Source organism: Adiantum capillus-veneris, chromosome 17 (genome assembly GCF_014529385.1).
Source record: "Adiantum capillus-veneris isolate H3 chromosome 17, ASM1452938v2, whole genome shotgun sequence".
Classification (NCBI taxonomy): Eukaryota; Viridiplantae; Streptophyta; class Polypodiopsida; order Polypodiales; family Pteridaceae; genus Adiantum; species Adiantum capillus-veneris.
In genome coordinates this window covers 85473674-85487066 of record NC_140947.1, presented here as the reverse complement: position 1 = coordinate 85487066, position 13393 = coordinate 85473674, and the positions used below count along the sequence as shown (strand labels likewise).

General features: G+C 41.6%; 1 protein-coding gene across 1 annotated transcript; it reads left to right on the top strand.

The window, feature by feature from the left end:
• The first annotated feature begins 2647 nt into the window (after positions 1-2647).
• Positions 2648-8743, top strand: PSBR (photosystem II subunit R). Its single transcript, XM_086487131.1, has 6 exons — positions 2648-3094; positions 6889-6985; positions 7555-7613; positions 7696-7751; positions 8132-8184; positions 8502-8743. The coding sequence occupies exons 1-6, from the start codon at positions 2648-2650 to the stop codon at positions 8594-8596; spliced, it is 807 nt and encodes a 268-aa protein (XP_086343257.1). The 3' UTR covers positions 8597-8743.
• Positions 8744-13393: the final 4650 nt, after the last annotated feature.

Sequence of the window (13393 nt, the reverse complement as noted above, 5' to 3'; positions counted from 1 at the left end):
CTTGAGCACGCGCTGCGGCCTTCGGCCACTTAGGTGTAGAGGTGATCTTCCTCCTCTTAGTCGGCTCCTCAGGAAAGAGAGGTCTGGTGATGCTTTCTCTTCCCTTAATGTGTGTCACAGTACCTTCGTGTATGTTGATGTAGAATATTTCAAGCTCGTGTGCGTTGGAGGTTTCTGGAGCACTCATAGGTTGAGAGGAGAGGTATATCAAGCTCTTCTTCTTACTCTCCTTCGTTGGCGACGATCACGAACAAGGCATGTAGAAGAACTTACTTCTTGAATTTCAATGACACTGCAACCTGGTAACAAGACCTCGATGAAAGCTTTTAAGGCCTCTAAAGCCTCCTCCTCTTCTGTTCTCCAATTTGCAAACTCCTCACGCCATTCGTCCATGTTGTAGATTGCACATCTTCATTGCTTGTGGACTGAAGGTCTATGTAGCCCTCCTCCGTGGGGGCACCAAAATGATAGCGGGAAAAAGAGCAGTGCAATTGGGTGGCCTCTGTACTCGTGCACACTCCACAAACCATGCCTCATGCAAACAAGCAAAGAACAAAACAAAGGGGGCACCACCCTAAATTAAGAGGTTTAGGGACCTCACACATAGTGCACATAGGAGGCAAGTGAGACTTCTGGCATTATGATGGCATCAAAACATATGGCAAAACACATAGAAACGAAGCTTAGGGACCTTATGTAGCATATATATACACAAGACATCAGCTTAACAATACAACGGCATCTGATCATACATAACAAGGATATAGAGAAGTAAGCCAAGGATGGCATAACCCCTTGTCAAAAACAATCAACCCAGCAAGTAGGTATGATCCTACTAGCAACACATCAATACCTTAGAGAATGATGGCGAAGATGGTGGCCATGGGGCATGAGAGAAGACTCCTTATTTAGGTTTTAGGGCTAGTAATGTAGCATACTAGAGGGAGAGAGAGAGAGGGAGAGAGAGTAGAGCTCCATCCATAGCTCCTCGTTGTGAGCAATGTCGTCATAGCTTCGTTGCTTGGTGAAGTAGGTGAAGTGTTGGTTTTGAGTGAGAGAAGGCCTCCTTATATAGGTTTCTGAGAGGGTTTAGGATTAGGGATAAATATACTTAAATCCGCTGATTGGGGTTACTTTTTGCTTAGGGTGGTCAACAGATTGAGGTCACCTGATATGTCACCATCAAGATATTCTCTAGAGTGATGTGAGAGGGGAGGGTAAATGCTGATTTTTCTGATTGTGACACATGGGGATAAGGCCTTGACCAGCATTTAAGAGCAGGTAAGGTGGCTGTTGAAACTGGAGGTTCTGCACATGTCAGGGGGGGACATGCGGGGGGAGGTGGCAGCTGGGTCCTCCTGAATATCAAATTCTCAAAAAATCCTCAACCATGGCTTCTTTTGACATGTGTTCTTTGAAAAAATCAGCATGTCTCTTTTCAACTCAAAAGTCTTTATCCCTGTTGACTCACCTTTACCATAAGATTTTCCCCTTTTCTCCTCCTGTAACTGCATTGTTGATGCCCAATCACTGCTTCTAGTAACAGTGAACTGTTACCTACCAAATACTTATGGTGCAGTAAAAAATATTTACCATGGGTAAAAAAAGTTACTGTAGGTAAAAAGTGATTTGTATTTACCATGTAGGTGAAAAATATTTACTGTAGGTAAAAAAGTGAAAACGAAGTATGCTGTGCTGTGAGTCCACACAAACATCCTCGTGTAAATTTCACTATAAATTCACACCTAGAATGGGCTATTCTGTAAGATATAGGTGTTAGGCATGCATAAGAGCTCGTTCCCACGTATCTTCTGTCCATGGCACTTTTTACTCTTGGTGCTTGTGAAGTAGATTTTTCTTCTCTTTCGAGATCCCTTGGACTAGAGTATCCTCATCTCTCCAACAACTGACTGTGCCTTTATTGCATCTTCAGAAGGGGTCCTAAAAACCATGCATCAAGGGTCAACAAAGAAACCTTCAATTACCTTTGTGGGAAGCTTGTACCCTTCATGTAGAAGAAATCCACAAACTTTTGCAAGACTGTGCCAATAGAAGATAGAGTAGCCATCGCTCTACCAAACTTGCTACTCGAGATGGACTCTTGGGCCTTGGTGACACTTATGGATGTGCCAAGAGCACATATTGTGGAATTGTACTTGATTAATGCAAGGCAGTCGTGAAATCTGGTCTTAGGGATATGTACATCAGATGGCCTTCAAGCTCTTGACTTGCGACATTGGCGCGTGAGTTTGAGGCTGCAAGAGGAATCCCCTTTGTTGTTGGTGAGATAGATGGTTCCCACATTCCCATCATTGCACCAAGGGACAACCATGTCGACTACTTCAATCAAAAAGGTTTCCACTCTATTTTGCTACAACTAACCGTATCTGCTAATTATTCAATATGAATTTTGATGTTGGATGGGCCGGATCAGTACATGACTCCTTGAATTTCACTAGAAGTGAGCTAGGACAAAGATGTGCAAAAGGGGAACTAGGCAACTATTGTCTAGTTGGTGATTGCGATTATCCAGCACGGCCATATATGCTAGTGCCTTACAAAGGGTGCAAGGAAGGTCTCACGTCTCAAGTACTACTGGAATTTCATTCAATGAAGTATAAGGATGCCAGTTGAGAGAGATTTTGGAATGTTGAAGGCAAGGTTTAGAATTTTGTTAAAAAGATGTGACATGAATCTACGCTATGCGCTAGATCTTGTAGCAGCTTGTCTTGTGCTTCACAACCTTTGTATTTTCCATGGAGAATCTTTTGATATGGAGTGGGTGAGGGAGGCAAAAGCAGAATTGGCGGGTCACAGTGGGCGTGCGGTAGAGGATCTAAGAGCAGGTGCTACATCCATGATGGAGCTTATGGCAACACGGGATGTCGAAATAGAGGAGGCTATGGAGCGTGCACAAGGCAGCAATGAAGGAGGTTCCAATGACCTTGGAGTAGGCTCCGAGAGGCGAGACAGTATTGCAAAGGCAATGTACAAAGAACAAGCACGGATGAATGTCCAAGAAATTTTTGGAAATGAGGCTTTAGAGGAAGTAGATTCATCATCATCTTCAAGTAAGAGCTTTTGTAACAAACTAGTATGTGACCCGTGTGTTACTGCGGCTAGAAAATACATGTCTTCTATTCTTATAACTACAAAGGTAGAAAATTATTCTTCTACATGTATACACTCTCATGCATTTCAAAAGAATGATATCTCTATGGATTCTCAAAAAAAAAAATGCAAGAGGCTGCAAATATTCCTCTAATACCAAGCTTGGCAAGTTCTCACACGTTACGTAGGATTTTCTAGCTCTTATTCAATGGATCTAGGAGTGCTTGATAACGATTGAAGAGAACAAAGAGAGAGAGAGAGAGAGAGAGAGAGAGAGAGAGAGAGAGAGAGAGAGAGAGGGAGAATTAAACAACTGCAAGCAACCTAGAGAACTATTCAATTAAACAGAGAGAAGGAGGAGGAGAATATAATATATTAATCTCTCTCTCTCTCTCTCTCTCTCTCTCTCTCTCTCTCCAAAAAAAACTTTAAATACTAAATTCCTTCATATTTTGTAGGTTTTCTTACCTTCTAATTTAAAATTTAGAGGTAATATTGTCTCGAGCACTGCGACACCTTCCTCTTCCTACTAAAAGTCCCAAAGCTTTTGTAAACATTGATATTGTGTATCCCAGTGCTAGAAAAAGGGTTAGGTTTTGTGCAATCTCACCTAAAAATGTATTTTAGTGTACACTTATTGTAATCATATGTAGGTTTTTCAAGTTTTTTGGGAAAAATATTGTGTATTTTGAGTGCTAAAAAAAAGCCTAGGTTTAGTGCGATCCCACCTACAAAATAAAACCTTCAAATATAGTAAATTTGCCTCTAAAATTTCTCATACGTAGGTTTTCCAAGTTTTTGGGAGAAAGTATTGTATATCTCAGTGCTCAAAAAAACCTACGTTTACTGTAATCTAACCTATAGTTTTTGAGATTTACCTCTAAATTCTAGATTTGAAGGTAAGAATTCCTACAAAGTTGACAAATTTAGTGTAAAAACCATCAACTACAATAAATTTGTCTCTAAAATTTCTCATAGGTAGGTTTTTTGAATTTTTGAAAAAAACTTTGTGTACCTGAGTGCTCGAAGAAAATCTAATCTTTTTGTAAATATAATAAATTTGCCTCCTTGAAAAGTGACCCCAAAGAGTAAAAACCCGTAAGAACGGAAGTGCCAAGGGCCACATTAGTGTACTCCGCGAGGCTACATTTAAATATGGCGTACATGCTGACCAAAACGTTTTCAAACAGGAAGATTTTTTTAAAGAGCTACTCAATAGCCATTTTCGTTTGCTCGTGTCAAATACTTGCATGATGCCACATGCCTTTGAGATATAAGGATGCACAATTGTATCCGGACACGAGTCCTCACCTTGCCTCATGTGAAAACTACGCAGAGCTTCCTTACCCTCACCCTTATGGTGCTGATGGTGAGATGGGTTATCATCCAGCCGGACAACCACTAACCCAATCACTAAATCTATACTTCCTTCGGGTTTAGTGAGAAATTTCTCTTTATTGGACTCCACCAAGACACACACACACACACACATAGAGCCTTGGGTACGCGCACGGGCTCGCTCAGCTAGATTGGACTCTTTCTCACACACACCACCAATACCTAGTCGCATGGTAGGTTGAGATTCGAGTCTTATGCACACACATAGCCAACGACCAATCATGTTTCTTCTCTCTCTCTCTCTCTCTCTCTCACACACACACACACACACACACACACACACACACACACACACACACACACTCACTAGCACATGAGCACACACACACTAACACATGAGCACACCACATACACATAGCATGGACGCAAATGCATGCACGAGCAGCTGTTGCAAGTCGAGATTGGACTGAGCCTTCAAGCACCGAGGTCGTCGAGCTTTGGGAATAGTGATTTCATGGAGTTCCAAACATGGACGTTTGTGCAAGGTGTAGATGACACGCGGAAGGCATCTCCTTGCTTAGAAAGTTTAAGCTCCATTATATATGTATAGATTTACTTTAAAATTATTTTGATCAAGAAAGTTTTTTTAGCATTCTCTTTCAAACCTCTCTCTCTCTCTCTCTCTCTCTCTCTCTCACACACACACACACACGCGCACGTGCGTGCGTGCACACACACACACATGCCCTTCCATTTTGGGACTGTTCGATACCAATTTTTGATTAAAATTATGGTTTAGTGTATTAATTAAAAAATCCTAGCTAGATTTTAAGTTCGCCTTGAAGCAAACAAGCAAAATTTTGCTAGTGTACATACAAACCATTTTTAAAATTTTGAAATTTTTTGGCCATTGGCTCTCCAAAAGCAAAGTTGAGCCACCCTTCAATTAGAGAAAAGTAAAGTTTTGAAAAGTACACTCAAGACCTTTTTTTAAAAAACTTTGAAAAAAAAAAAAAAAAACACACACACACAAACACATAGAGCACACCACATACACCAACATGGATGGAAACGTACGCATGAGCAATCGAAATTGGATTGGGACCTTCAAGTTTCGAGGTCATCAAGCTGCAATTATTTCATAGAACTCCAAACATGGATGTTTGTGCAAGTTGCAGTAGTGGATAACACGTGGAAGGTTTCTCTTTGCTTGGAAAATTTACGCTCCATTATATATGTATAGATTTACTAAAATTATTTTGATCAAGGAAAAAAGAATGGCACTCTCTTTGAGACCTCTCTCTCTCTCTCTCTCTCTCTCGTACACATATATACACATACGCACACACACACACATATACACGTTCTTCCATTTTGGGGCTATTTGAGACCAATGTTCGATTAAAATTAGGGTTTAATGTATTAATAAAAAAATCTTAGCTAGATTCTAAGTCCGTCTTGAAGTAAACTGGCAAAATTTTATTAGTGTATATACGAACAATTTCTTAAAGTTTGAAATTTTACGGCCATTGGCTTTCCAAAAGTAAAGTTGAGACACCCTTCAATTAAAGGGAAGTATAGTAAAGTCAAACCTTTTTTTCTGTTACTTTGAAATGTTAAAAACTGAAGATTGTGAAAAGATTCACATGCTCCAAGGTTTCAAGCTTTAGAGAAATGAGACATTTTGTAAGGTTTTCTTTGAAGCGAAGCAATGAATGACAAGTGGAAGGGTCTTTCCTTCCTTGAAAATTTTAAACTGCATTCAATTTAATAATTTTTATGCTATGGTTTGTACTATGCTTTATTGATGCAAATGTTAAATGCTTCTACCTTTCAGTAGTGTCAGTGTCTGTGTCTGTTTCGCCATCGTCCAATGTTCACACAAACCGACGAAAAAAAATCGAGTGACTTTTTCTTCCACCTCTATGTGAACAAGTGGGTGGTGGAAGTGTGCATTATGTAACTCTACCACCCGAAAAAACAACTTTTGGAGCCTCTCTTCCACCGCCTCGAGGTGAACCCAACCTAAGCTATTGTACTCACTAGTCCACTGTCCAAACTTGAACTAATTTGCATTATGAAATTGGAGGAAAGAAGCAAAATCAAATAAAATGGAACTTTCTTGAGAGCATGTGGCCTCAAAAAATAGGAAGAGGGAAGAAAAATAAAAGGGACATTTGATTGGTGTAGGAATAAGATAGGGCCTCAAAAATCTTATCCAGAGTGTGTGTAACACAGGACGAAGTATTCTTTTAATGTGGAAGCGAATTTCGAGAGTTCGAGCCAGCCGAACGAGCAGGTGACGGTAGGAGCAAGGAGGATCAAGAAGAAGAAAGAGAAGAAGAAGCCATGGCTGCCGTCTCTGCTTCTACTCTCTCCGCCTCGGTGGCGGCAACTGCCCCCGCTGCTTCTCTGAAGTCGGAATTCTCTGGCGTTCAGGTGCAGGGCATCCCCTCCCTCTCTCCTAAGCTATCCGCCCGCTCCCTCAGAATCGAGGCAAGTGGTGTCAAGAAGATCTCGACCAAAACTCCCTTGGGTACTCTCTCTCTCTCTCTCGATTCTTTCCTGATGGCCTGATCGTATTTGCTACAAGATGTGCTTCCCGCCTCGAGCTCTGTGTAGTGACGATCATTGCTTCACATGTGCACGTGGTAGCTTGAACAGTGCGCCAATTGTTGTGTGAGGTGTTTGTGTTTGTATGTCAGTTTGAAATCGTTTCGACCTCCTGCATCGCACCAACGTGCTCCGCCCTGCGTTGGAATCCACCTAGTTTGTGCAAGTGCTTTTTTTCTTTGGTGAACTCCCTGTGTGTGTATGTCTTGCATATACACATCCACCATCTCCCCTATTACGGGCTTTTGAATCGACTCCAAATTTCGAGCTCCGTCTCCCTTCTGATTCCAGCGCTTTAGCACGTATTGGAAGGCGCTCTTGTCCTCACACTGTTTTGCTTGTCGGAAGCATCCCATTTGCTGCCTCTGTCTATAGATATTGTGTCCATTTAATTGCTTCTGACATGCTGTTGTTTATCTGTTATTGATTTCTGGCGTCAGATTTCAAGCGAATGTAGTCTAATTTATTATAATTATAATCTTATGATGGCAGGACCTTCCGGCGATACCAAATTCAAGGGTAACCTGGATGCCTCTGGTCGCAAAGCTAAGGTTACAAAATTTGTGCGAGAATGTTTCAATCAGTCTAGTATTGGTCTCTGGAAAGATCTGACAATCCAATTTATGTGATCAGGGAAAGGGAGTCTACCAATATACCAAGAAGTATGGTGCTAATGTCGATGGATACAGGTTTGTACTATTTGCTTTCACTCATGTAGTGTAGAAACCTTAGGAGTTAAACAATTATGTTAGTGGGACCGTTGCTTGCCGCCCAATTCTTTTGTTGGCATGTGTATGTGGGCTTCATGTCTTCTCGTGCCGGTAATGCATGCGTGCAAGCCATGAAAGTTCTATTGTGTATTTATGGTCACCGTCTGGTTATAAACATGATGCACACGCACATCGAGTAACTTCAAAATGTTAACCGTGTGTGTATGATATAATAGCACAGTTTCTTGTAGTTGCTTTGATTATATATGTATGAGATGGCATTAAAGGTATGAGTTATCCTTTCACTGACTATTAACCATGTTAATGGGTTTGTATGATGTGTGTATGATATTTTGCAGCCCTATCTATGTCCCAGAGGAATGGTCAACTTCTGGTGATAGCTATGCTGCAGGTTTGAACTTCAATCATGATTGATTTCTTTTACATTCGTGGATGTCTTAATCTGGTCGTTTGCACATCAACATGTCATATAGTGGGCATTGGTTTTTAAAATGGACGAAGGAAACATAAGACTTTGCCTATTCATTTGAGTGTAGAGACAATGATCTTATGGTACGTTAATGTCGTGCACACATTCATAGTGGACAGTGACAGTATTAAGCTGCTCAAGCATTGGATAGTTTCCTTTTTTGAAAGCCAACTTTTTATATGCTTCGCAGAGTTGGTTATATGCTTTGATTTCGCTCACTAACTTGCTGTGATTGCCAGGTCCTACTGGATTGGCTATCTGGGCAGTTACCCTCGGCGCTATCTTGTTGGGTGGTGCCCTCTTAGTGTACAACACCAGTGCCCTTGCTCAATGATTGCTTTTGTATGTTAATGAGGTGAATCCTGAATTCTGACACACTATGCGTCTTCCATGTCTCACCTATTGCCTTGTATATTCTGACAGTCATGAGAATGAAAAAGTGTAGCTCCTTGTGAATTGCAATTTAGTTATTTGCATGTAATCAAGACCTTTTGCGCTACAAAAACTATGCAAACCTACACTGGTGAGATTTCCTTAGTTTATTAAACGAGTATTGTGAGATCTCATCTAGGCCGCCATAATGCAGTTCCTATCTTTTCGTTTCTGGTCTTCTCCATTCATGCAGGGATAGCTTAAATGTTATGGCGTGAAGGCTGCTCCATGCCTTGTTGTGGTGTTTTCAAGTGGAAATAGTGTTACTACTTGTTGCCAACTATCGGGCATGGTGTTAGCCCTGTTAGTACCTAGAGTTTTCTAAGCCAGTGGAAGATCTCTCCTGTCGCATCATGTCTAGTGTAGTCATGACCTCCAAGTCACTCGAGTCTAGTCCAATATCTAATAATTTAACTTGTTTCTCCCCATGGGGAGGTGTAATGTGAAAATTTATATTGTGTCCAATTTTGAGGAAAATTGGTAGATGGCTCTCCTTGTAACAACCTTAAACAATATGAAGAGGTCTTCCTACAAGGAGGCAGGTGCAGATTGGGCTGGTCCATGTACATCATACTACATTTTCTGTTTATGTACCCCTGATTGGTCTTGAAGTATTCGTGGGAGACAGTACTCTACGGGAAAAGTCGCCAGTGATAAGAGTCTCAAAAGACGGGTGAAACCCTGAAGTCTGGGAATGAAGAAGGGAAGAGTGATTGTATAAAAGCTGATGCTTCAACAGGCCATTCGGATTGGATAATGGATGAAGTAAACAGTACCAACGTTGCAGAGTAAAATTTTTTAACGCTGGACGAGAATGGCGGATTGATTAATGGTTGGCTTCCAAACTCTGGAAGAGAAGAAAAGCAATTGCAGACACAGTATATTTCTCTCGTGCTTCCATTCCAAGCCCAATTCTCTAGTCTTTAGCATTGGCGACATTTCCATGCTCCTCTGTTAAATATCATTCCCTCATACACGCCAAGTGGAGTAGCATTAATATATTGATGAAACTTTCTCAAGAACTACATTTGCCTCAAATTTCAAATTTTTGTGAATCCTCGAGATGGTAGGGTGTTACTCAAACAGTGTTGTTTCATGTACGACTACATATAAGGGAAAAATGCGATTATCCTATGAACATGTGGAGTCTCTAAATCCTTCTGCTAATGTGTGTCATCCTTTTTTTTCTCAACCAATACATTTTCTTGAATTGTAGCAGTTCCTCCACACTTCTATTCATAATTTATGTGCCATTTTTTCTACAAAGTTGCTAGTTAATACTTTAGTTAAAGCTTACATAATTCTAGTGAAAGACGACAATTAAATAAAGCGCACTTTAACATGGGACGACTATGTAGGTTGGAAATTTCACAGTTAGGCAGCTTCAAAATTTCAATATAGGGCTTCTTCCAAAATGAGAACTTATAAACTTCTTTTCTGTAGTTTGCAATCTTACCTTTGCAATGAATACATGTCTATGTAAGCACCTTGTACATTCTGAATTTTGTCACATTATTAGCTTTGATTAACATAATGAAGTACTTCCAAAATAGCCTTGAGTTTAAGCTACTGACATGCTGATTGTTTGCAAAAGGCTTGCCATCCTGTTGCCTTGCCCTTATCTTCATCCTTGAGATGGTAAGGCAGGGCTAGGGAAAAGTTGGTTCGCCTTATCCAAAACGTGATCACAGCAAAAATTGGCCAACTCAAATTTCTGAAAGAAAGACATGATGCCAAACTCAAACTTCAAGATTTTTAGTTAAAAAGTTTAAATGTGCACAAAAATTTCCTTATTAAATATGGTTTTCACCTTCATTGAGGGGTGAAAAGGATCTAAAGCCAAATTTAAGAAAAGATCTTCCACGGTTTCTTGTACCAGTTTGAGGACAAGTGTGGATGCAGCCATCTTCCTTTATGTAACTGGTACCACCAAAATGGCCGTAGTTTTTGGTGTGTTTTAGGCTGGGTTCATACTGAAGTGGCGGAAGAAACAAGCTTTTGCAAATCTGCCACTGCCTCGTGTGAGCAGTGTGGAAGAGGAAAAGTGAAAAAGTGAAGGGGGTTGAGAGAGACCGTCAACTCTTTCGAGGGGGGGGGGGGGGGGATCGGAAGAAAAATGGAGGGCCCGGCGGAACAGTGCCTCAACTCTAACCATTCAAATTTCGCCATGGAGGATCGACGCCCTTTTGCATTTTTATTCCGCTGCCTAGTCTGAACCCACCCTTAGATGGTGCAATCTTATTCACCAATGAATAACAGGATAGTATAACTTAAATGATTGAGAGACTATAATAAATGGTAGCTCTTTCTTGGGGAAGAAACCTCAGATAACTTGGATGTCTTCTTTGGCTGCCATTGTTCTTCACATAAGCTGATCATAAAACAATTTTGCATCTTCAGCCCCTTTAAGACGAGATTTGCTTTCATTGAAACGCTCCAATGGTCGTTTTACTTTGTCAATTATTACTTTCTAGTTTAAATTTCATCATGTTCATGGAAAAAAAAGGGTCTCAACTAACTCTTTACAAGTATTCCAATTGAGCATCATCAGATTTTCTTCCTTTGCCTTTTCACTATGTCTCAGCTATATCTATGAACATACTAATAGAATTTCCCAACTACAAGCATGATGTTTGCTTGAAGTTTCCCTTAACAGTCTTCCATGCTCTTCTCGTGTGCTCTTGCATTCCATTCCAGCTTGCAATGTGCTATACTCCCTCCAATCTCATGTATGTATGGTGTTCGAAAGATCAAGCAACATATGCTTATGTAGATTGTAAGGTTGTAATTCCTAAGGACTCAATGTCAAGCCTAAGGTAAGATCGGGTAGTCCAAGGGCCATGACAAACATGCGGTAAAGGGGTTCCTAAAATTAGCATGACCAAGGGCCTTTATAGGGCATGGTTGGGTGGTGATTTGCATGTGCTAGTCCTGAGTCTCTCATATTGGTATCAGAGCTCACAAAAGGAGGGGAGCCATGGAGGAGGGGAGAAGCATGGAAGCTTGCCTTTTCGTCCCCCCCCTCCCCCCCCTCTCTCTCTCTCTCTCTCTCTCTCTCTCTCTCTCTCTATGGAGATGGAGGTAGGAGGAACCCTCTTGGGCAAGCCAAGGAAGTCATGCAAAACCTCCGTTGATGCAAGGGATCGTGGAGGGCAAGCAAAGGAGGCTCGAGACTATCGAGATTTGCTTGGGCCGATGATGAAAATCGCGGGGAAGATCCCTTGTATACAACCGAGGTGGAAGCTGCTCGGGAGATGATCTCCACGAAAATCTCTACGGTTAGTTCGGAAAATTGGCGCTGTCCAAAGCAGCAGACTTCAACCCTGGCCTGTCGCTAAGGTGATGCGGAAACGTCGAGAGCGTCCCCTGCTTCGCAAAAGTATGTTTTTAGGGTGGGCACCCCTCGTCGCTATGTGATGCGGGCGAAGTGAAGCAATCAATGGTAGAAATTGGATCCGCCGTTGATCAAATCTGGTCTTGCAAAAAGAATTAGGGTTCCCCCTCTGTCGTGCATGTCCTTCAAACCCTGTACGTCCGCCTCATGATGCCTAGCCCTGACCATCTGAGCTAGTGCATATCGTTGAGCAGTAGATGAGCCTGTGTGTATGGAAGTTTTGCACCCCCTTGCTGTGGAGATCCGACGTCCCAAATTCTTCGCACCCCGCTAATAAATTGCCCGCCATTGATCCCTCTACTTCGACCCCGTGTCACTTATTGACGAGGGTGGACCCCCCCCCGGTTAAGGGCTTTAGCCCACGGCCAAAGGTAGCCCAACGAGCTTGTGCACATGAAAGGTACACAACAACTGCCTCGACTTCGGCTTGTGGGGAGACTATGCAAGTCATGCAAATATTTTCTATGCAAGGTATGCCGAACGTCTCCAAGTTTGAAAATTATAGAACTCCATAACTCCTCGACCGTAGCTTGCACAACATGTTGATATTGCAGGCAATTACATTACATAACTCATGCAAAATCCATGCAAGGCATGGTGGTGGTCATGGAGAACCATGGACATGCATGGGAGTCGACCTTGCGACCTCCAATTTGTGCAAAAATTCTACAAAATCCATGGGGCTTGCAAGGGCAAAGGTGGGCATTTACCATGGATTCCGTCAAGTTGACTTGCAAAAAAGATTTATGGAACTAAAGAGGTTAGAACAAGGTAGAAATTGTTCGGTGTATTTGTATTCTAAGTCGATATCGAGTTTATTTTGCAGAACACTATATGAGCTTGAGGAAAATAGCAGGGCTATCTCTACAAGCAATGTTTGACATTTCAAAAGCTTGGTTATATCTATATCCTCTCTGTGCTATCAAGCGGGTTTTCATTACGATCAAATTTGCTCCGTTCCGTGCCCTTTCACAGCAAGGCAAGGTGCTACAAGCAGTTAATGAGTGGTTAGGGCATTTGAGAGAAAAATTGTAGGGCTATCTCTACAAGCAGTGTTTGACATTTCCAAAGCTTGGTTATGTCCTCTTTGTGCTATCAAGCAGGTTTTCATTACGATCAAGTTTGCTACGTTCCTATTCTTTCACAACAAGGCAAGGCACTATGAGCACTTAATGAGTGGTTAGGGGATTTCAAAGGAACGGGAAAACCACCAAAATCTCTGAAAAAGCAAGGCTTTCAAGAGTATGGTTTCCCTATATGAATTGGGTGCATCATTACTGCAAAGCATATATAGCTTGCCGAACT